This window comes from Gopherus flavomarginatus, chromosome 1 (genome assembly GCF_025201925.1).
Source record: "Gopherus flavomarginatus isolate rGopFla2 chromosome 1, rGopFla2.mat.asm, whole genome shotgun sequence".
Taxonomy (NCBI): Eukaryota; Metazoa; Chordata; order Testudines; family Testudinidae; genus Gopherus; species Gopherus flavomarginatus.
Genome location: NC_066617.1, coordinates 66,126,041 through 66,149,794, shown reverse-complemented (window position 1 = coordinate 66,149,794; position 23,754 = coordinate 66,126,041). Strand labels below are relative to the sequence as shown.

The 23,754-nt window shown below is 46.5% G+C and overlaps 1 protein-coding gene across 2 annotated transcripts in view; it reads right to left on the bottom strand.

Annotated features, from left to right (window-relative positions):
* XPOT (exportin for tRNA) overlaps nucleotides 1–23,754 on the bottom strand; it is a 90,020-nt gene that overhangs the window by 19,092 nt on the left and 47,174 nt on the right. Inside the window, exons 11-20 of one of the 2 annotated variants that reach the window (XM_050923400.1) lie at nucleotides 23,049–23,111; nucleotides 19,620–19,744; nucleotides 10,376–10,520; nucleotides 10,094–10,213; nucleotides 9,795–9,889; nucleotides 8,458–8,527; nucleotides 7,007–7,245; nucleotides 6,121–6,406; nucleotides 5,638–5,649; nucleotides 3,167–3,356 (exon numbers count right to left, since the gene is read on the bottom strand). In XM_050923400.1, coding sequence (XP_050779357.1) covers nucleotides 3,167–3,356; nucleotides 5,638–5,649; nucleotides 6,121–6,406; nucleotides 7,007–7,245; nucleotides 8,458–8,527; nucleotides 9,795–9,889; nucleotides 10,094–10,213; nucleotides 10,376–10,520; nucleotides 19,620–19,744; nucleotides 23,049–23,111 — 1,345 coding nt within the window. The remainder of the gene's footprint in view (nucleotides 1–3,166; nucleotides 3,357–5,637; nucleotides 5,650–6,120; nucleotides 6,407–7,006; nucleotides 7,246–8,457; nucleotides 8,528–9,794; nucleotides 9,890–10,093; nucleotides 10,214–10,375; nucleotides 10,521–19,619; nucleotides 19,745–23,048; nucleotides 23,112–23,754) is intronic. The other variant, XM_050923407.1, reaches the window with a different exon arrangement.

Here is a 23,754-nt window from a genome sequence, read left to right as displayed (position 1 = left end):
GGTATCTGTGGCTTTACTTGGGTGGTATGTGGGGTTTTTGGCTGTCCTCGGTTGTAGGGTTTATGGTCTGTGTGCCCCCTGGGGTAATCGTTCCCCTTGACAGTAGCTTTCTTGCTTTCTGCCAGTTCCATCCATTTGGCTCCAATCTCCCCCGCCTCAGCGATATTCTTGGGGTTTCCATCTTGTATGTACCGCGTGATGTCTTCAGGAACACCATCCAAGAACTGCTCCATTTGTATGAGGAGGTTCAGTTCTTCCAAGGTTTGAATATTGTTTCCTGTTAGCCAGGCCTCATAGTTTTTTGCAATGTAGTAGGCGTGTTTGGGAAATGACACCTCTGGTTTCCACTTTTGGGTTCTGAAGCGCCGACGGGCATGATCTGGGGTTATCCCCATCCTGTATCTGGCCTTGGTTAGAAAAAGTTTATAGTCATTCATTTGGTGCTTAGGCATTTCAGCTGCCACCTCTGCTAAAGGTCCACTGAGCTGTGACCTCAATTCTACCATGTACTGGTCTTCGGGAATGCTGTACCCAAGACAGGCTCTTTCAAAATTTTCCAAGAAGGCCTCGGTGTCATCACCTGCCTTGTAGGTGGGAAATTTCCTGGGCTGTGGAGCAATATTTGGCGCCGGGTTGTTAGGGTTGGCTGGCACAGGCAGCCCAGCTTTTGCCAACTCCAGTTCATGTTTTCTCTGTTTTTCCTTCTCTTCATTCTCTTTTTGTTGTTTTTCCATTTCTCGGTGGTGGGCCGACTCTTCTTCTGCTTGTTTCCTTCGGTAGGCCACCTCTTCTTCTTCTTGCTTCCTTCTGTGGGCCAACTCTTCTTCTGCTTGTTTCCTTCGGTAGGCCACCTCTTCTTCTTCTAGTTTTCTTTTGTGTGCTGCCTCCTTGGCTGCCTGTTCTCTTTGGTAGGCTGCCTCTTTGATCTGTTCTTCTCTTTCTTTCATCTCCATCTCTTTTTGTTTTATTTCCAGTTGTCGCCTGTGTTCAGCTTCTTTGATTTGTTCTTCGGCGTCAATTTTTGCCTTAGAAGTCATGGTTCCTGTTTTCTTGTGTTGGGGTGCCCTCCGGTGTTTATCTTCTGAACTGCAGGTTCTCTGTTGCCTCCTGAAGTCTGCCTAGCAACAGTGCCTTTAGCTAATTTTCCTTTTCTCTCTCTAGCTAATGTTCAATGAAGGGAAACCAGAAAAACCACTTTATTTGCATGCATATAAGTGCCGGTATTTGCCTCCTAATGGGAGGGCTATTGCATGACAAAAGACCCTTAACATGCAAGCCACAAACTGCGAGAGAGAGCAGAAAAAAAAAATTCTCTCTGGTTCCCTTTTAAAACCAACTGCTTCTCTCTGCTAAAAAGCCCTTAGCAGAGAAAAGAAAAATATAATATTTCTACTGGCTTCTGGGTTCTGTCTATCTCCCACCAGCTGCCACTCATGTAATAACCTTATTCCCAGATTTGGACCTTAGCGTCCAAAATATGGGGGTTAGCATGAAAACCTCCAAGCTTAGTTACCAGCTTGGACCTGGTACCTGCTGCCACCACCCAAAAAATTAGAGTGTTTTGGGGCACTCTGGTCCCTCTGAAAAAACCTTCCCTGGGGACCCCAAGACCCAAATCCCTTGAGTCTCACAACAAAGGGAAATAATCCTTTTTCCCTTCCCCCCTCCAGGTGCTCCTGGAGAGATACACAGACACCAACTCTGTGAATCCAAACAGAGTGAATCTCCCTCTCTGTTCCCAATCCTGGAAACAAAAAGTACTTTCCTATTCCCCCAGAGGGAATGCAACATCAGGCTAGCAATCCAACACACAAATCTCCCCGATTCCTTCCTCCCACCAATTCCCTGGTGAGTACAGACTCAATTTCCCTGAAGTAAAGAAAAACTCCAACAGGTCTTAAAAGAAAGCTTTATATAAAAAGAAAGAAAAATAAGTACAAATGTTCTCTCTGTATTAGATGATACAACACAGGGTCAATTGCTTAAAAGAATATTGAATAAACAGCCTTATTCAAAAAGAATACAAATCAAAGCACTCCAGCACTTATATTCATGCAAATACCAAAGAAAAGAAACCATAGAACTTACTATCTGATCTCTTTGTCCTTACACTTAGAAACAGAAGACTAGAAAGTAGAACTACTTCTCCAAAGCTCAGAGCAAGCAGGCAGCCAGAAAACAAAGACAAAGACACTCAAATCCCTCCACCCAAAGTTGAAAAAATCCGGTTTCCTGATTGGTCCTCTGGTCAGGTGCTTCAGGTGAAAGAGACATTAACCCTTAGCTATCTGTTTATGACAATCTTAATAAAGTTAAGAAAATGTCACCTGCATGTTTTCCCACCTTGCTGTTTATTCCTCTTCCTCTAACAAATGTACTGGTTTTCTTAACCCATATTTAGTGCATCTTTTTGTAGTCTTGCTTAGATGAAAAGCTAAAGCTTTTCATGTTTTCATGCATTTCTTCTCTCAATCTGCTAAAGCTCCATTTAACAAAATAGTGTTTGAACAGATTCTGCACCAGTTAAGTCAACAGAACATATGAAACTGCCTTCAGTGGCAAGTGACCCCAAATTTTTATTTGTCTGTTAATGATGGGACACCGGCGTGGACTAGACACCCAGTGAGTCAAAATGAACCTCAGACATCAGGGGCAGAAGCGAAAACAGATGCTACTAGAAGGGAACCAAGGTAGAGGAAGAAGGAGCTCTAGTTTCTGCCCACTGATATGCCATAGCTGGCACAGAGTGAGCTGTAAGACCATAAAAGGTACTGGGGCAAGGTTACTCACTGTTGTAACTATGTATTGCATACAACAGTTGGTCATAAGTGATACATTTAATATAGCTGGCAAAGTGTATTTCCATAGAAAAAACATTTGATGTGTTTGTATTACTTGTCTGAAATCTCACTCCACGACTCAAACAAATTTTAAGTCACAAAACATTGCCAAAATGATCACTATACATAGTTTACTCATATTGTATTTTTAAATGTTACAAACTAGAATTCTTGTTTAGATAGCCAAAATTAAGTAAAATCCTGATCCTACCTTAAATATTTAAATAGCATTTAGCAGGAATTGTGCTAATGATTTTGGCAAACAAAACGGCTTGTTATATTGGGTAAAAATGATTCACGGTATGATCCCATGAGTGATTGCTCACCCTGATTAGCTATGACTTCACTCATTCCACTGCCAGTAACCGTCTGCAGGAAGGCAAAATAACTTCTCCGTAACATTTGCTTTTCTAAAGCAGCAGATTGGTCATTTTCTTCTGCTGGACGGAGCAACACTTCAAAAATAGCATGAAGTAGCGGCATAAACATCTGTTGCAGAAATGGGGAAACCTGGGTCTGTGGGGGGGGGGAAGGGAAACAGTGTCAGCTGACAGCTCATTACAGAGACTGATGCCTAGATATTAAAATCTAGCACAGAAAAGATTCATATTAATTAGCTTTTGTTGTCACTTCCAATATTTCAATCATAACAAAGTTAAAATGGTCAGGCACTAGTCAAGTGTAGATATAAACACATAGGTAAAAGTGGTAGCCATGATATAGCATTCATCATGCACTGCTAAACACTAAATCAATCCATCTCAAGAACTAGTCTAATATTTCAAATCTGAGCCATTTAAGACAGCTTACCTGTATTTAAAAAAAGAAGGCTTTTCTGAGAAATGGCTATTTCCCCCACCCCCATGTGAGATTCTCCCATCCTTCCTCCACCAGAATTATACTGAGGTTCAAGAGGAGAAATATTTAGTCCTGCACCAACAGACTTATCACCCAATTTTAGCCCTGCAGATTGTTAAGTGGGAACTTTATCCTTCTAGAAAAGGGATATTTTCAATTCTTCCAATGATACAAACAGCACTTGCATCAAAACTTGGAAAGCCTCAAGATGTTGGATTGCGAAATCGTGACATTTAAATTATAGAAAATTTATTTCAGGTGATTTCTAAACAGATTTCAAAATATAGAAGTTGACACAAAACAAAGAGTGGACTGCTGTCACCACCCTTAACTTCAAACGTTTTCTTGGTTAAAGCCTAAAAATAGATAAGAGGTCATCAGGTTACCTTAATTTCCTCCAGTTTGAGGCTTCATAGACAGACATGACTGCTGGCAGAATGGAATTTTCAAAAATTGTTAGATTGAAGACCTTTTGGTGATATGATAGGAGTGTCAAATCTGTCTTTCCTGCAGTCAGCAGTCCATAACTGGTGTACAAGACTGTAGCTCAAGAGAGCACTCAAATGTTGATCTCTAGTGAAAACTCGAGGCTTTGACACTATTAAGTAATGCATCCATTCAAACCTCATGCCTATAATATATACTCACTACACCACTCAGTTAATATGCACACCATCAGAAGGGTAGGGAGGTGAAATATTGTCTCTCTTGTCCATTAAAACCATAGTCATTTAAGTCATTTTCCTACTTAACACTATGTTTTTAAAAAAATTAGGCATAGTTTTTATGCATTTACAGATACTGGCTGTTTATGAAGATTTAAGTCACTTATTGAGAAAGACGATTAATCAAACTTGAAAAGCAATTCAAGATGAGAAAAAGCTGCAAGTAATTAGGATCATCGTCATAAACTCTGAAGTTATACTAAGAATTGCCGAGTTTACTTCTTTTCAAGGCTATGTGCTTCCTCATTATGCCTGACCTCAACATTTCATTCTTCTTTTCCTCAATCTGCCATAGGCTTTCACTGGGGTCAACAGGCAATCCCTATTTATCATCATTTATCCCACCCATATGGTTACTTAACTCCTTACTCTATCTTGAGCTGCCATCAGCGTCATCTGAAAAGCTAACAGGATACACCACCAATGTGGAAACACTCTTTCCGTAAACTCCCAAAACTTGCCATAATCTTTACATCCCATCACCATCACTCCATAGAGTTCAGAGTGTGAAATTCCCAACAGTGCTCCAGAACCTAGATTCCCCATGCTTTAGTATACATTTCTGCCATACCACCATGATAGCTCTAACATTTTTTCTCTGTAGTATTTTCATTTTCACACCAAACTCTGCTTTTTAGTATATTTAACAAGAAACCTTCAGCTGAAAGATAGGTTTAAAAGATTCTATACAACAGGGCTTCTCAAGCTTTTTCACATTGGGGCCAAATTTTGTATACAGATGGTTCACAAGACAATATCCCCTCCCATCATAAATGCATAACATTCTTGCAGCAACAACAATTGCTGACATTGAAAAGTAATACTAGCCCAGTAATTTAATGTATTTTAGTTGTCCTGTTCATACAATTTAGCAATTTGAAATGAGGAGCCAGCACAATGTGATCAGCCACAGTTTGAGAAGCTCTCCAATTCAACAGTGAAAGTTCCTGTCAATCTCATTTACATACCAAACATCTGCATACATTTCTAGACACTAGTTCTGCTCCAAAAACCCAAGTCCCTACCAGTGTTTAAGAACTCTACACTATTTGTGGACCTATCTTGTATAGTAGTACATTAAGAACCAGTGTATATTTTTGTACAATTATGCACCAAGTTCCTGTACACCAGTATTCTCCACTGAATATCCACACACTGTATCTAAAACTTGCATACCTACCTGCATTTTTATATGTCTATATCTGTGTACATACCCGTAAATCTCGCTACAAAAAAGGAAAAGGAACAGAAAGTTCACTTCAGGTTCAATCACTGTTGAGCGATTAGCATTTTTTCAAATTAAATTTAGCACCATGGGATTTTGCCTATTCAATACTAACTTCATCATAGAAAACAAGTATGTTACTTGTCAACATAAAAAGAGTGTTTTTAAGCAGTGAAATACCAAATCCAAAAGCTGTATCTTAAACAAAAATTAAGTTATTTCTGACGCTTTTTGGGGGCAATTACAGTTAAAGAAGGAATACCCCTTTAGTTCTTGGGAATTTACCAAAAGATAAGTTCTTTTCCTCCTCCTCAAGCAGGTATTTACTAATAAAAGGCATTTACAGCTACAAAAGAAAGCTTGAAGTACAATTCTATGAAGTTCAGGTTCCTTCACATACAATGACCCTTTTTCTAAGGCCAGAAAGCAGGAGTTTAGAAGCCTCCTACCCCATAAACTGACAGACTCGGACCTTGAACTTAGCTGTGATTTGATTTATAAGAGGAATGAATTCTTGAAGGTCTTTTGCTTCACAATCTTTGAGCATGTGTTCTGAGGCAGAAGGGATGAATGGAAGAACTTCTTCCTCTAGGCAAATAATCATGCGGTGAAGGAATGTGCGCACACCACTTCTGATGACTTCCTTTTGTAACGGACAGCTGAGTGCTGGCAAGAACGTCTGTAAGCAGTCCAGGTATACTTCAGAGCAGCCACACTGCTTTACTGTCTGCTTGTTGCTGAAAGCTTTGCTGGTTCGGCTGTGCAAGCAAATGAACACAAAGGTCTCTATTAGCTCACATTCCAATGGAAATAAAAAGCAACAAATCATATCTAGAACAAAGACTTAATTTAGATATTTAAGAACGCAAATGTCCTGTTCAAACATTAAAATGTCCTGAAATGGGGAACCAAACACTCAGGGCATCAAGTTTTTTAATCACTTTCCAAACGTAATTTACTTCACACTAAAAAGCACAGCATTTGAGATTAAGTTTGAGTGAATTTACAATTCGCAAATGGTGCCAAAATGGACAACACTAGAATATTCTCTTTATTTTAACTGAAGTTCTTCATAAGATGTTTCATGCGTCATTTAATGGTAAGTGTTTGGTTTACTAGAAATTCAATGAAACTCAAAGATTTTGAAGACCTTAGATCCTTTATTGACACTCTTTTCTAAAAAGGTACCTTCCCTGATTTTCTGGGCTGTTTGGAGAGAGTGCCAACCAAAAACAGATTTTGGGGCAATAAATGCTTGCAGAAAAATTCAACAAAAGCAATGACAAGCCTGATTCCAAACATTTCTATTAAAAACAAAAAACAATGTATATCTGTCAAGTAAATGTTACTGTACCCACCTAGCAAAGCCAACAGCATGATTGAGGCAGTCAGCCAGTGCCATCTGTCTGTCCTCATCTTGTGCCATCATCAGTTTTTCTAGCAGCATTTTAAACTTCTCCATTAGTGGAGTTAACAGATTCCTCATTAGAACCTGTTTCCTTTCTGCAGAGTATTCACTGTTAACTATCAGCACTCCAGCTGTCTCATAAATGAATAGTTGATCATCACTGCTTAATAAAGCCTGGTAACCATTTTCCTAGAGTCAAAGACAGATAGAGAATATATATAAATCACCAATTACTGAAATTGTATTCTACTAAATCTTTATAAAATTCCAAAGAGAATTGTTGAAGGACAAGGAGTAAAGAGAAATCTCCAGAGAAAAAGTTTATTCTTTCACAAAAATGGAAAGTTAAGATATAACAGTTTGTTTTAGTTATGAATTTAAGTATAAATTAGAAAAAAGTATAGAAGTGTCTGAAATACAGGCTGTTGGGATTCCCTCCGAGACCTTTTCTACTTGGTTTATCCAGAACATCACATCTGGTGCTGGAAGAACACTTCATTCAGATCTCTGGGATCCAAAAGAACAACTCGGTTGCACCCCAGATGGTATCACTCAGGTTCCTTTATTTGGCATACAGTAAAGCTATGTTGAGTTGATCAAACTCAAGCGTAGGGGGTGGGCATAGGACACATCACACATCCGAAGTTACACAGAAAACCTCTTCCTTCGTATACATATCTATTATATATTACACCACATATTTCTGGATTGGCTTAGTTATTTTGCAGGAAACAATCCCTATGCTGCAATCCCCTTTGTCCATGCTCGACCTACTCTTTACTTCATCTCTACATTCTTAACTTACCTTGTCCATTGTTAGTAAAGGATTGCCTTGGTGTTCTCCCTCTTATCTTAGCTTGCTCAGGCATTCTGCCTTTTTAGCCTACTGACCTATTTATTTATTTAACATAAACATTGTTTGTTTTCAGCCTAATAATCTGTTTATCTCCTTAAATCTATCCTCCAAGAAATGAGGCTTCCCACCATGTGTTAATTTCTCATGTCAGTGCAGGCCTCAGCTACTCTGAGCCACTACAATCTCCCTCTCCAGTGCTTTTGACAGATCAGTGCACTTTAACAGAAGTATCAATAGGAGTTTCAATTGTTTGCAGACCTCATGCCAGTTTCAAAGGATCTTCAATAGGTACAAATCTCATCTACACAGGTATTTCTAAAGCCCATGCTTCCTAGGACCCTATTCAACAAGATACTGAAGCATGTGCCTAATTTTAATCACAAGTAGTCTCACTGAAATCCCAGGAATTCAATGGGACTACTCGTGTGGAAATTTAGAAAGTTACTTAAGTACTTATGATTAGAGCCTTAGTACCTAGGCACCCAAATGAATGTAAATTCACACACTTCATCTGTGAGATGTTATAGGAAATAAGTAGTACTTACAGGTGGAGAAAGTTCTAGCAGATCTTGTATTCTGTTCAGAACATCTTCAATAAAGGGGTTCATCTGTTTACTGAAGTAAAACATTTAAGTAGTATTACATATTTCTAGAAATCACCACTTGCAAAATCTTAGCACTACTGCAAGAGAGAATCCTGCTCTAAGTTGGAGAGACTAGGGTTTGGGTTGGACAGTATGGTGAACTGCAACCTCTCATGTTCTTGTGTGGTCCTCCAGAATAAGAGTTTTTATTTTAAAGAAGTCTCTGGTTTTAGGATTGTGATGAAAACCTCAAAAATGTGAATGTAATGAATGCAGAGATGTCTTCATGAGTTTGCAGAGAGCCTGGAAAAATAGCTGACAAGTGGGAACAGCCCTGTTCATTTCAGATGTTATCTACACTTACAAGCTGCAGCGTCTGCACCGTTGTAGCACTTACTGAAATTGCTACCTATGCCGACAGAAGAGCATCTCCTATTGGCATAGGTATTACATCTCACCAAGAGAAGATAGCGATGTCGACAGGAGAAGCCCTTCTACTGACATAATACTATCCACACCAAGGGTAAGTTTGGCATAACTGCGTCACTCAGAGGTGTGGATTTCCACATGCCTCAGCGACGCCGTTACACCAATGTAAGTGTGTAGTGTAGACCAGGGTTTAGTTAAGTGTTTACATTAACAGTTGAAAAAGGGTCAGGTTTCTATGTGTGATGTGTTGTTCCAGAGTTTTCCTGCATTTAGGTGCAATATTTGTGCTTGAGAAGTAGGACAATGTGATTTCCTGCTACTAATCATACAGTTAAAACTGTTCAATCTGTGGTATTATTAAATAACCCCCAAATAGAACAAGTTTTGCCTACTAGGTTAAAGAGAACAAATGTATATTCAAAATTTGGTTAACTCTTCTGTAAGTTGTTTTCAGGTTACCACACTGAGGAATGATACTAATACTGGAACTCCACTCATGATCTGCCCACAGTTGCTGGCTGGTTCCACGAAGATGATGAGCAGCGAAAGTTGCTATTGAGTGGTATATCACCATCATTAGACTTCAGAGATAATACCAAACTGAGGTGAATTGGGAGAGTTCACATCCGTTGTTCCTTTCTCTACAAAATCAGACAACTCTCCTTCAGTCCACATTTTAAGATCCTCTGCAGTACTGGCTGAATTTTACAAAACCTAATGGGTCTTCCAGAAAAGTGCTTTTACGGTGCACCACTTCATTCCTGCTCATTTAACCCGTTTCTTTTATTGAAAATTCAAGAAGTCACTGCTCTCATCACCTGGAATTCTTTTGTAAAAATTGGACACCATTTGAAACAACTTTCACTTACTTAAGAGATTTGACAAATCTGGAAAAGAGGTAAGCTGTTCTGCTTCGTACTTTTGGACTAGTATGGCGAAGACCTCTGTGATCTAAGAATGCCATCTGCAAGTAAAATAAAAATTTCAGTTCGTATTCATTGTATATAAACTGAAAATTTAACAAACCAACAAAATTTCAATCATCTATCTTTTTCAGAAAATAGATAAGGAAGGACAAATTCTCCAAACACAAGAAACTTTCCCAATATTTACTTTATCTAGTTGGAGAAAATAAAGTAAGAAATTTTGTATAAATGATCAAACTTACTAAAACATTTGGAATGTGCTGAGGTTCAACAGTGAAAAATTTTTCATATCTAACCACAGTTTCAAAGAATTCCAATGTCACTGATGTATGTTGATAGGCACTAACACCAGATGTCACCAGCTGTAGGGAAAAATGCATTAAGGAATTAGGATTAAATCATTTACGGTGCACACCTATAGTTTAGTGAGGTATTGATAATCATGATGAGCCTTTCACGTTAAAAGAAAATACTACTAGTAAATAGTGAAACATTTAAGTAACTCTTACAGCTGAAATACTTACAGTTCGCATCATATCCTGCAAAGCACTTGCTTTTGAAATATCACCAGAGAAGTGAGCACCATGAGAAACAGGGAGAGCCTCAGCCAACATATACAGGAGCCTTATTGCTACTTCTATTTCCATAAAACGTGTAGCCTGCCAATTCCTATAAAATGGACATGAGATTATGCTTCAACAAAAGGTCACATTAGTCAATGGAGTTTCATGAAACACTCAAGCTACCAATTTTGTAGCCATATATATTGCCCAGTATTTTCCTGTGAAGTGCCTTGAACTGCATGGCACGGAGAGACTACAGATGTGCAGTTTCATTAAACATAAGTCTTTAACTAGGCAAAGAAAGACTATAACAGGGGTCGGCAACCTTTCAGAAGCGGTGTGCCGAGTCTTCATTTATTCACTCTAATTTAAGGTTGTGTGTGCCAGTCATACATTTTCATGTTTTTTAGAAGGTCTCGCTCTACAAGTCTATATGTTGTATAACTAAACTAGTGTTGTATTGTAAAATAAACGAGTTTTTCAAAATGCTTAAGAAGCTTCATTTAAAATTAAATTAAAATGTTGATCTTACGCTGCCGGTCTGCTCAGCCCACTGCTGCTCTGGGGTTCTGTTCACCTAGGCCGGCAGTGGGCTGAGTGGGGCCTGTGGCTGGGACCCCAACTGGGAAGGGTCTGGCAGCCAGAACCCCAGAGCAGCAGCAGGCTGTGTGGGGCCAGCAGCTGGGACCTCAGACTGGCAATGAGCTAAGTGGCTCAGCCCACTGCCGCTCAGGGGTTCCATCCTCCGGCTCCTGCCAGCTGGGATCCCAGCTGCCATACCCGCTCAGCCCACTGCCAGTCTGGGGTCCCGGCCCTGTCCACATACAGTGGGTACCTATCTTCTCCCTGGTTCTGGCCAATTCTCTTCCTCTTTCTGCACTGAGCTGAGGATGGGAGTGGACCAAGCACAGGACTGGGGATGAAGGGTCTAGCCAGGAGCTAGAATGAAAGAGGGGATTCAGGGTTGGGGTAGGTTTGGGCATGGGGGACTTACTTGGGCAGCTCCCATTTGGTGTGAGGGGTGCAGGTGGGAATGTGAGTAGGGGTGCAGGACTCCCATTTGGTGCTCAGGGTGGGGGTGGGGAATGGGGATGTTGGGGGGGCTGGGGATGTGGGGGGTGCAAGAGTCAGGGAAGAGGACTGGGGGCATGTGAGGGGGGTGCAGGTGTCAGGGTAGGGGGGCTGGGTATGTGTGGGGGTGCCAGAGTCAGGGCTGGGGTCATGGGGGGGTGACGGAGTCAGAGGGCTGAGTAGTACAGGGCTCAGGGCAGGGGCCTGGGGGTGTGTGGGGGGGTGCAGGGCAGAGGGCTAGGTGTGTGCGTGGGGGTGATGAGGGCTGGCTGACTGCCCCCCCCCAGAACCCCCAATCTCCCCCCCCCCAACTCTCTGTCCTGACTACTCCCTCCTGGGACCCCACCCCCTATCTAAGCCTCCCTGCCCCTTGTCCCGATTGCCCCCCTAAGACCATACCCACTACCTGTCCCCTGACTGCCCCAACCCTTATCCACACCCCCTGGACTCCCATGCCTATCTAACCGCTCCCCGCCCTCTGACAGGACCCCCAGAACTCTGGACCCATACAATCCTCCCCCCGCTCCCTGCCTGCCCAACCTCTCGCCACACCCCTACCTCCTGACAGCCCCCCTAGAACTCCTGATTCATCCAACCCCCCACAGCTCCTTGTCTCCTGACCATCCCCTCCAGAGACCCCTCCCCAGCTGCTCCCCCAGGACCCTCCTTGCTCCCTGTCCCCTGACTGCCCTGACCCCTATCCACCCCACAAACAGACCCTGGGACTCCCATGCCCCATCCAACCCCCCCTGCTCCCTGACCGCCCCCTTCAGAGACCCCCACCCCTAACCATCCACCAGGATCCCACGCCCCCATCCAACCCACCCTGCTCCGTCCCTTGATTGCCCCCACCCCTTACCCAACCCACCCCAGCCCCAGACCCGGCCGCCTTACCATGAGGCTCCCCACTCATCTGGAGCTCTGCTGCCGCCGCACGCAGCCCCGCCCCTCAGAGCACTGTGCACACGGCAGCAGGGCTCCGGATGAGCATGGAGCGTCTTTCCCTCCCCACGGAGCCAAACGCTGCCCAGCGGGAGCGCGCAGCCTCAGCCCCCAGAGCGCTGTGCATGCAGCAGCAGGGCTCTAGGGAAAGGGGGAGAAGGCGGGGGAGGGGCTGGCGACTTGCTGCCCTCAGGCCGGTGCTCCAGCCCAGGACCGCAGACCCTGTGGCTTGCCACGTTGGCAGGATTTTTAATGGCACACGGAGTCGCAGCAGGCAGCCGCATGCCATTAAAAATTGGCTCGTGTGCCATCTTAGGCACATGGGCCATAGGTTGCCGACCCCTGGACTATAAGAACACTGACATCTTGAAATATTGGCCATTTTTTACATCTACAAACATGCAGCATTTCTTTTCACCATTATACCAGTATCGTTGAAGCAGTAGAGGAGCATTCAATAAGAATAAAGACGGTTACTCACCTTTGTAACTGTTGTTCTTCGAGATGTGTTGCTCACATCCATTCCAGTTAGGTGTGCGCGCCGCGCGTGCACGTTCGTCGGAAACTTTTTACCCTAGCAACTCCAGTGGACCGGCAGGTCGCCCCCTGGAGTGGCGCCGCCATGGCGCTCAATATATATCCCTGCCGGCCCACCCGCTCCTCAGTTCCTTCTTGCCGGCTACTCCGACAGTGGGGAAGGAGGGCGGGTGTGGAATGGATGTGAGCAACACATCTCGAAGAACAACAGTTACAAAGGTGAGTAACCGTCTTTTCTTCTTCGAGTGATTGCTCACATCCATTCCAGTTAGGTGAATCCCAAGCCATACCTAGGCGGTGGGGTCGGAGTGAGAAGTCGCGGCATGGAGCACTGCAGATCCGAAGGCCGCGTCCTCTCTTGACTGCTGGACCAGGGCGTAGTGAGAAGCGAAGGTGTGGACCGATGACCAGGTCGCCGCCCGACAGATTTCCTGGATGGGCACACGGGCGAGGAAAGCCAGCGACGACGCCTGCGCCCTGGTAGAATGCGCAGTCACACGGCCCGTAGGGACGTGGGCCAAGTCATAGCAGGTCCTGATACAGGACGTTACCCATGAGGATAACCTCTGGGAGGAGATAGGAAGCCCCTTCATGCGGTCCGCTACTGCCACGAAAAGCTGGGGGGATTTGCGAAAGGGCTTGGTCCTGTCCACATAGAACGCGAGAGCCCTACGGACATCAAGCGAGTGGAGCTGCTGCTCCCTGCCTGAGGAGTGAGGTTTCGGGAAAAAAACCGGAAGGAATATCTCTTGGTTGATGTGGAAGGACGAGACTACCTTGGGGAGAAAGGCAGGGTGTGGCCTCAGCTGCACCTTATCCTTGTGGAAGACTGTATACGGGGGGTCTACCACAAGAGCCCGGAGTTCCGACACCCGCCTAGCTGAGGTGATAGCTACTAAAAAGGCAGTCTTCCAAGAGAGGTAAAGCAGGGAGCAAGTAGCTAACGGCTCAAAGGGGGGCCCCCATGAGCCGAGACAACACCAGGTTAAGATCCCAGGTTGGAGCAGGGAGTCGGACGTTAGGGTATAAACTTTCCAGCCCCTTAAGGAATCTAGACACCGTCGGGTGAGAAAAAACAGAGCGACCATCCCCACCCGGGTGAAAGGTGGAGATAGCTGCCAGGTGGACTCGCAACGACGATATCGCCAGACCCTGTTGTTTGAGGGACCAAACGTAGTCTAAGATATTGGCCACCGAAACTTCCATAGGGCGGAGATCTCTCTCCACGCACCAACAGGAGAAACGCTTCCACTTGGCCGAGTATGTCGCTCTCGTGGAAGGCTTCCTGCTGCCCAAAAGCACCTCCCTCACCGGTGTGGAGCAGCGCAGTTCAGAGCCGGTCAGCCACGCAGGAACCACGCCGCTAGGTGCAGCGACTGCAGGTCCGCGTGACAGAGAGTCCCGTGCTCCTGGGTAATCAGGTCCGGGTGAAGGGGCAGGGGAACTGGGTCGGCTATGGCCAGGTCCAGCAGCATGGGGTACCAATGCTGCCTGGGCCACGCCGGGGCTACCATGATCACGCGAGCCCTGTCCCTGCGCACCTTCAGAAGGACCTTGTGAACCAGAGGAAACAGGGGAAACGCGTAGTACAAGTGGGTCGTCCACGGAATAAGGAAGGCATCCGCTATCGACCCGGGCTCCCTGCCCTGAAAGGAGCAGAACGCCTGGCACTTCTTGTTCCCTCCGGACGCGAAGAGGTCCACACGGGGATAACCCCACCTCTGGAAGATGGAGAGCGCGACGTCCGGGCGAAGGGACCACTCGTGCGATAGGAAGGATCTGCTCAAGCGATCCGCCAGCGTGTTCCGTACTCCGGGGAGGAAGGAAGCCGTGAGGTGAATGGAATGGGCTACACAAAAGTCCCAGAGTCGCATCGCCTCGTGACACAGGGGAGAGGATCTGGTGCCGCCCTGCTTGTTGATATAGTACATGGTCGTCGTGTTGTCGGTAAACACCGCGACACAGCGACCTCGAAGCTGGTGGCAGAACGTCTGACAAGCAAGGCGGACCGCTCTTAACTCCCGCATGTTGATGTGCAACCTCACCTCCTGCGGGGACCACAGGCCCTGCGTTCTCAGGGTTCCCAGGTGGGCCCCCCAGCCGAGATCTGAGGCATCCGTTGTCAGGGACACCGAGGGCTGAGGTGGGTGGAAAGGGAGCCCCGCACACACTACAGACTGGTCTAGCCACCAGTCGAGAGAATCTAACACCCCTTGGGGGATCGTGATCAGCATGTCTAGCGGCTGCCTTGCCGGCCGGTAATGCTCGATGAGCCACAACTGGAGGGGCCTCATGCGGAGCTGAGCATAACCGGTCACAAACGTGCATGCTGCCATGTGGCCTAACAGGGTTAGACATGTCCGCACTGATGTCAAGGGGGCTGCCCGTAGTCGTTGAACGATCGCCGACAATGCCTGGAACCTCGGCAACGGCAGAAGAGCCCTGGCCACGGTGGCGTCCAGGACGGCCCCGATGAACTCCACCCTCTGCGTGGGGATCAGGGTGGACTTGTCCATGTTGATCAAGAGGCCCAAAGTAGCAAACAGGCCGGTGATCACGCAGACATGGCTGCAAACTTGCAGTTCCGACGTGCCCCGAATTAACCAATCGTCTAGGTAAGGGAACACGTGGATACGACTGCGCCGAAGATGTGCCACAACAACTGCCATGCATTTTGTAAATACCCTCGGGGCCGTAGAAAGGCCAAATGGGAGGACTGCAAATTGGTAGTGAAGGGAGTCCACCACGAAACGAAGGAAACGTCTGTGGTGTGGCCAAATGGCAATGTGAAAATAAGCGTCCTGCATGTCGAGGGCGGCGTACCAGTCTCCCGGATCCAGGGATGGGATAATGGTCCCCAGGGATACCATGCGGAACTTCAACTTCACCAGGTATTTGTTGAGCTCTCGCAGGTCGAGGATAGGCCTGAGGCCTCCCTTGGCCTTGGGGATCAGAAAGTAACGGGAATAAAACCCCTTGCCTTTCTCGTTTTCCGGAACCGCCTCTATAGCTCCTTTGCTGAGGAGCGCCTGTACCTCCTGCCGAAGGAATTGCTCGTGAGAGGGGTCCCTGAAGAGGGACGAGGAAGGGGGGCGGGAAGGAGGAAACGATATAAACTGCAGGCGGTATCCTGTCTGCACCGTGCGTAAGACCCAGCGGTCCGATGTTATTTGGGTCCACGCCGGGAGGAAAAACGAAAGGCGGTTGGGAAACGGGGGGGAAGGATCCGTGGAGGAAACTGTTACTGCGCCCTCGGGCGCACCTTCAAAATGAAGGCTTGGGTCCAGGCGGGGGCTTAGAGGAGCCTTGATTCTGCCCCCCTTGGTTCCCCGAATGCCTGCGCCTTCCATTCCTGCCATGGCGCCTATTAAGGTCCTGCCGTTGGCGGAACTGGGGATATGGCCTGCGCTGCTGTTGCTGCTGTGGCCGGAAGGGTCTGCACTGCGTTCCCGGTGTGTGCATCCCGAGGGAGCGCATAATGACCCGATTGTCCTTTAGACTCTTAAGTCTGGGGTCTGTCTTCTCCGAAACCAGGCCCTGGCCTTCGAACGGGAGGTCCTGGATGGTATGTTGGAGCTCCGGAGGAAGGCCAGAGACCTGCAGCCAGGAGATACGGCGCATCGTTACCCCCGAAGCGAGGGTGCGGGCAGCCGAGTCTGCAGCGTCCAAAGAAGCTTGCAATGATGTACGCGCAACCTTCTTGCCCTCATCTAGGATGGCTGCAAATTCTTGGCGGGCGTCTTGTGGCAGCAGCTCTTTAAATTTGTCCGCTGCCACCCATGAGTTGAAAGCGTACCTGCTGAGCAGGGCTTGTTGGTTCGAAACCCTGAGCTGCAGCGCCCCAGCCGAGTATACTTTGCGTCCAAGGAGGTCCATACGCCTGGCCTCCCTGGATTTGGGGGCTGGAGCTTCCTGCCCATGACGCTCTCTGTCATTTACCGACTGTACCACCAGGGAACACGGTGTCGGGTGGATATGGAGATACTCATAGCCTTTAGAGGGGGCCATGTACTTCCTCTCGACGCCCCTCGCCGTAGGGGGGATGGAGGCCGGTGACTGCCAGATGGTATTGGCGTTGGCCTGGATCGTCCTTATGAAGGGTAGGGCGACCCTGGTGGGAGCATCCGAGGAGAGGATGGTGACAATTGGATCCTCGATCTCCGAGACCTCCTCGGCTTGTAGGCTCAGATTCTGAGCTACTCGCCTAAGGAGGTCTTGGTGCGCCCTGAGATCCAGCGGGGGGGGGCTACTGGAGGAGGTGCCAGCCACCACTTCATCAGGGGAGGACGATGAGGAGACCCCCGGCAAGAAAGTGTCCAATGGGGGGTCCCCCTCGGCCCTCGCCTCTGTCTCAGGAGCCAGAGCAGAGTCTTGCTGCTTGGACCCTTCCTCTCCATCCAGGGAGGGAGGGGGGCGAGACAACGAGGCTTCCGGCACCCTGTGCTCCGCCGTCGCAGGCCTAGCAGGAAGCTGTTGGGGGCCCTGGCCTTGATGGTATGCCCATGGGGTCCAAAACCCCCACTGCTGCGGGCCTTGGTCTTGTTGTGGCGGGTCTGAAAAGAGCGCCGCCTGCCGGTCGGTGCCCAGCGCATACCCGCTGTCCGTTTGCGAAGAGACCGACGGCTGCCTAGAAGGCCACGGCGGGGCCGACCCTGGCTGGTAAGGTTCTGCGCGGGTCGGCAGCGACGATCTTCTCGGTGCCGGGGATCGGTACCGGGAGTCATAGCGGTGCCGGGATCGGGACCGGGACCGGGTTCTGTCTCGGTGCCGGGATCTGGACCGGTACCGGCCACCGCTTCGGTGCCGGGATCGGGACCTGCCACCGACGCGGTGCTGGGAGGTCGACCGGGACCGGGACCTGCCACCAGCTCGGTGCCGGGAGGTCGACCGGTGCGGCGAGTGACGGCGGGACTGGCTCCTGGAGTCACGGTGCCGGTATCGGCGGCTGGAGTCAGACCGCGACCGTCTGGAGGTCGATCGGTGCCGCGAGTGCGACCGGTAAGCCGAGGGGAGCGGTGCCGGGACTGCGAGCGGCGATGAGATCTTGACCTGCCTTGACGTCGGGACCTGGACCACGAGCGCGAGTCCCGAGACGGTGCCGACATCATGGGCTTGCCTCTAGATGCGACCCGCACCGGAGGTACCGGGGGTGGCAGCTGAGTAGGCTCTGTCAAGGCAATAAGGTCCCGTGCCGAGGCGAAGGTCTCCAGCGTGGATGGGACCAAAATCTCAACCCCAGATCTCATGGGGGAGCTTGGCGGCACCGGACTCGACGGACCCGCCGGGCCCGGAGTCGACGGTGCCGGCGGCGCCGCGGCCGATGTTGAGGCCGGGCGCTCCAGTCGGGTCTGCCTGGCTGGAGTGGCAGACGCTGACGGTCTTGGTTCTGCACCCGGTGCCGGAGAAGGTCGGTGCCGGGGAGTCTTTCCGGTGCCGGTGCGATCCGGTGCCGGCGCCGAGATCACGGCCTGCGAAGCCGCCGGGTCAAGTGCCGCCTCCATAAGGAGAGTCCGGAGTCTTTGGTCTCTCTCCTTTTTTGTCCTGGGCTTAAAAGCCTTGCAGATGCGGCACTTGTCCGATCTGTGCGATTCCCCCAGGCACTTCAGGCACGCGTCGTGGGGGTCGCTGGTAGGCATAGGCTTTTTACAGGCCGCACACTGCTTAAAGCCCGGTGAACCACGCATGAGCCCGGTGCCGGGTGCCGGGAAGGGCTACAGCCCCCGGCTAACAACTATTTACAACCTATTTACACTTAATTACTTACTAACTAAACTTAACGATCTAACTAACAACTATAACAATAACGAGAGTTAACAAGGAGAGCTAGGGACGTGGAGGACAGCTATGCCGCGCTCCACAGTTCCAACGACCAACACGGCGGTAAGAAGGAACTGAGGAGCGGGTGGGCCGGCAGGGATATATATTGAGCGCCATGGCGGCGCCACTCCAGGGGGCGACCTGCCGGCCCACTGGAGTTGCTAGGGTAAAAAGTTTCCGACGAACGTGCACGCACGGCGCGCACACCTAACTGGAATGGATGTGAGCAATCACTCGAAGAAGAACTGTAGGTTTCTCATAGCTGATATTTAGGATTGAGGAGGAAGACCAATTTGGTATGGTTTGTGGTTTTTCCCCTATGTTATCTATTTGTACTGAGCCTTGATAATAGCAATATTTGATTCAACTCCTGCTTCCACTGGCACCAGTCTATCACAGCTTCTCACTTCCTCAAATATTTTGGTAGTTTTCACTATTAGCTTTAAAAATATTTAAGCAGGCAGCTATTTATCCACATGATGAAAAGCTAAGGAGAAAAACTATTCAGTTGCTAGATAATGGTGGTCCCTAAAGCGAGAGGATGGTCATAACCTTAAAGTTAGAGAGAAGGCACCTATTTTAGAGTCTAAGCCCTCATTTAATATTACAAACAGATCAAGAGGTTTTCTAGAAATCTGAGCCTAAAAGAATAATCAAAATTACGTTACTGCTGAAGACACAGCAAAAGGATATTGACCACTAAATTAAATGTAAAGAATGGTTTACCTGAGAGCTTTGACAAGGCCTGCATGAGAAGTCTGTCATCTGTTATCGCATCAAGCAATCTTTCCTGAAAGTGCAATCTTTCTTAAAGCCAACTAGAAGAAATATAACTTACTGCAGTGTAGTGTTAAAAACTCTGCGGACTGAAGCCAGTAGTAACTCTGGTGAGACCTGAGCTAATCTGTCCAACAATAGTTTCAGCTGTTTCCTGTATTCCACGAACATTGCTTCATCTTCACCCTGCAACACACAGATTCTTCACGTAATCCACATTTAAGACAAACATCTGAAAACTACATCTTTAGAAAACTAAGTTGTGATTAGTCATGATACAAAACAGATTATGAAAAGGTAGATATGTACCAGTCATCTTATTTGCTTGTGTCTTAATAGCCCTTTCATTATTTTCTGTATTACAGTGATACTTAGAGGCCCCAACTGAGAACAGGGCACCACTGTGTTCAGGACACAGAGCAAGACAGTCCATGCCCTCAAAATCGTACAGTTTAAATCAGTGGTCCCCAACCTTTTTCATCTGGCAGGCGCCAGACAACAAGGCACAGAAGTGGCATTTCGGCAGCGATGCCTCTGAATGACGCAGCTTGTTGGCAGCATTTCGGCGGATGCTCGTCCGCCGACCAGTACGCGGGCTCACATGCGTCGCAGGCACCATGCCGCGTTGGGGACCCCGGCTTAAATAGCCAAAGCAAAGTTAAAAAAAGAAAAAAAGGCCCTCCAACCCACTCTTGCTTTCTATCCACTTGTTTCGTCCAAGAATAAAAGTTCTCCCTCAACTTTAAAATTATGTCATATGTCAACCTTCAACTACATAAAGAATTGTCATAAAGAGGACAATGACCAGTAGTTCTCCACATGCACTGAAGCTGGACAAATAGTAACAGGTTTAAAGTCCAGCAAAGGAGATTTAGGTTTCATATTAGGAAAGACTAACTATAAGGGTAGTTAGGTATCAGATCAGGTTAACAAGAGAGGTTGTGGAATCCCCAGGCTTGGCAGTTTTTAAGAACAGGTTAGAAAAACATCTGTCAGAGATGGTCTAGTATATTTGGTCCTGCCTCAGCACATAGGGAATGGACTCTCAAGGTCTCTTCCAGCCCTGTGATTCTTCCCTCTCATCAGCTTCCCAGTCTCTCTCCACTAACAAGATGCAAACCTGTCAAAACCACCTTCCTTCTTTAGTCGGTATACTTAACCATACAGAAATTGGACCTACCTTCCAGATGAAGCCAAGAGGAACCTCAACATCATTTCACTGCAAGAATCGCTCCTCTGAGGCTACAAAAAATGTTTCCTCCCTTCAGCACAGGATCTTAAACTGCTATCCTTGACTTCAAGCCATAGATTAAACCAGGGGTTCTCAAACTGGGGGTTGAGACCCTTTCAAGGGTTCACGAGGTTATTACATGGGGGTGGGCTGTCGCAAGCTGTCAGCCTCCACTCCAAACCCAGCTTTGTCTCAAGCATTTATAATGGTGTTAAATATTGTGATGAGGTCAAGCCAGACAGCTAGAGGAGAGTGCTGCTATTATTTTTACACAACTGTACCCCGATCAGAGATAGCCAAGTTCCAATAGAAACTCCTTTCCTTTAGTGATTTTGATTAACTCATCCAATAGTCAAATAATATAGATCAGAGTATCTGGCTGCCTGCTACATGTAGCAGTCCTTTACAGACCATTTCTTGTAGGAAAAGAGCCCATTTTCCTTCAGAATAGCTGTAAAAGTTTCTGGGGACAAAAACGTAGTGGTGACAGTAGCCACTTTAGTTGACTCCTTATATAATTTAACTACCAAGCTTTCTCCCAATGTGGCTGCACAGAGTTGCACATATAGTTTTATTATTAAACCTGGAATTCTCTTTTTATAACATCACAACTGTTACTCTAACATTTTCATAGCCATTACTTTTAACATTTTTGTCCAAACATTTCACATGAGTATCCAAAGTACCCTCCATAAAAACTTCAGAAAACAGAAGTGTGGAAATGAGGGGGGCATGGAAAGCAACCAATTAACCCAGGAGAGTGCTTTTTCAAATTGCTGCCTGATCTTAGAGGTGCGAGTCTGCATTTGTGTACAACACCCTAGGCTTAGCAAGGGTGTAGCCAGGGCTATGGTTAAACCCAATTAATCCATGGAAGGCAGATATATTAGCCCCAGGATAAGCAGGTCCCTTTTTCCTTGATAGCTGATCAGGGGTTATTCTAGGTTAATCAGGACACCGGGGTCAATCAAGGGCCTGCCAGAACCTGTTAAAAGCCTCCTCTCCAGCCAGATAGAGGCAGAAGATTGAGGGAGGAAGGCCAGCTACTGGAGAGCTGGGCAGTGCAGATACTGACAAGCATTAGGAGAGAAGCCACGCAGGTACAGAGGCGAAGGGCGGGAGAATCCATGCCCAACAGGGTAGACGGGCCTTCCAGACCCCAGAGATCTGAGGGAAGAGACCCTGCCAGAGACTGAACCAGGTGTCTAGTCTGTTGCCACTATGCCTGGAGGGGCTACCAGAGATTGAAAGGCTCCCCCGCTCCCCTTCAGGGAGGCCAGGAGGGACTCTGCTCTGACAGTAAACCCAGGGCATGGGGAAAATTCTGAGGGAAAGATGAATACCCCAGCCCACCGCTAAACAGAAGTGCAGGACCCACCAAGGCAGAGAGGAAGCCTTGTCACAATATATAAAAAAAAAAAAAAGTGTTTCTAATTTATAAGGTGGGTCACACTCAGAAGCTTGCTATGTGAAAGGGGGCACCGGTACAAAAGTTTGAGAACCACTGGATTAAATGTATTGTCTAATTCTGCAAGTTAGCTAGTTCGTCAAGAAACTAGTAATGTAATGAGATGCACTGAAAGAGCAGCTGCTAGTTAGGAAGTATTTAAATATCTGGAAAAAAAAATCTGTGTGTGGGTTTGAGATCCTCTTACACTACAATTTGGTTTCTTGCTACAAATTTGAGCCTGACCCAAATGCAGTTCACTTACAGCTATTCAAGTCAAGTCAATACCAAAACAATTTGAGAGATCTTTGACCTGTACCAAAAACAGTATGCCTGTCTAAAAATTAGAAAGTTTGTTTTCTTTGTCCTGCACTTGGAAATTCAGTGTTAATTTGAACCACTGATGTGAATACCCCAGTCATCTAATGTATGGTGTCACAAGGAACAGTATGCATGAGAATGCCAGTTTGAGCTCAGTTCAGTGCACTAATTTAAAATCATACTTCAGTTCAGATTATTCCAAAAATTCCTGTAAGTAGTTGTCACCCAAACATTAATTTAAGAGTATTCCCCCTTTTTGATACATACACAGCTCTGATGGATGTTAACAGAAGATATGCTTGCATTGAGATAATAGGTTTCAAATCTTATCCTAAATTTAAAAAACTAAATACACTAATTGGTACTCACAAATTCTAAACAAAGCTATTTACATGAATTTTAGGATTCTTCACTTAAACCAAAACAACATGTAATTTAAACTGAGATTTTATATTTACAAAAATCAAGTTTACCTAAATATGACATCTTACCTCATGTTCAAAATTATATTCTTCATCATATGTCAACTTCTTCATAACAGCCAACATAATTGCCTATAGTGAAGAAAAGTTGATAAAATTAGTCTACTCCAGTACTCCAACAAGTGAAACAAAGTAATTGATAACTACATAAAATTCTAGCACTGTACTTTGCAGTAAAGCAATCTGGGAAATATTTTAAAATGTAGTAGCTGAAGTTTATATAATTAAAAATTGATCCACCTTTGAGGTAGAATGTTCTAAGAGACTTTGTGGAAGTGATGTTCCACAGGGTTTTTGTCAATCAGATAAGTGACCAAATCTTCAGCTGTAATTCAGTTTTTAAAAGCCTGATTCACTATAATTGACAGTGCTCAATTTCTAGCAATATTATCCAGCTCACTAGTTCCCACATATAACCCATATGGTTCAACCCCAAAAGTTTAAATTCCCACCACACATAGAGCCATCATATCTTCCATGGTGAACAATGTATTTTTTTTGCGGGAAAGGGGTGCCGGGGGGGAAGAAGAGTATTTTTAGGTTTTTCAGGGCTTTATGGGTTTTTTTCCCCTATTTCCATTTTTAGAATGCATTACTCTGAGGTATTCAAAGTTGGTTTGTTTGTTTTTAAAAAACCCAAACCATTAGAAGTACTGGGCTCTAATTTCTTTCTGTGAATGAAAAGCTATTCTAAAATGTACAAAGAAAATGGCAT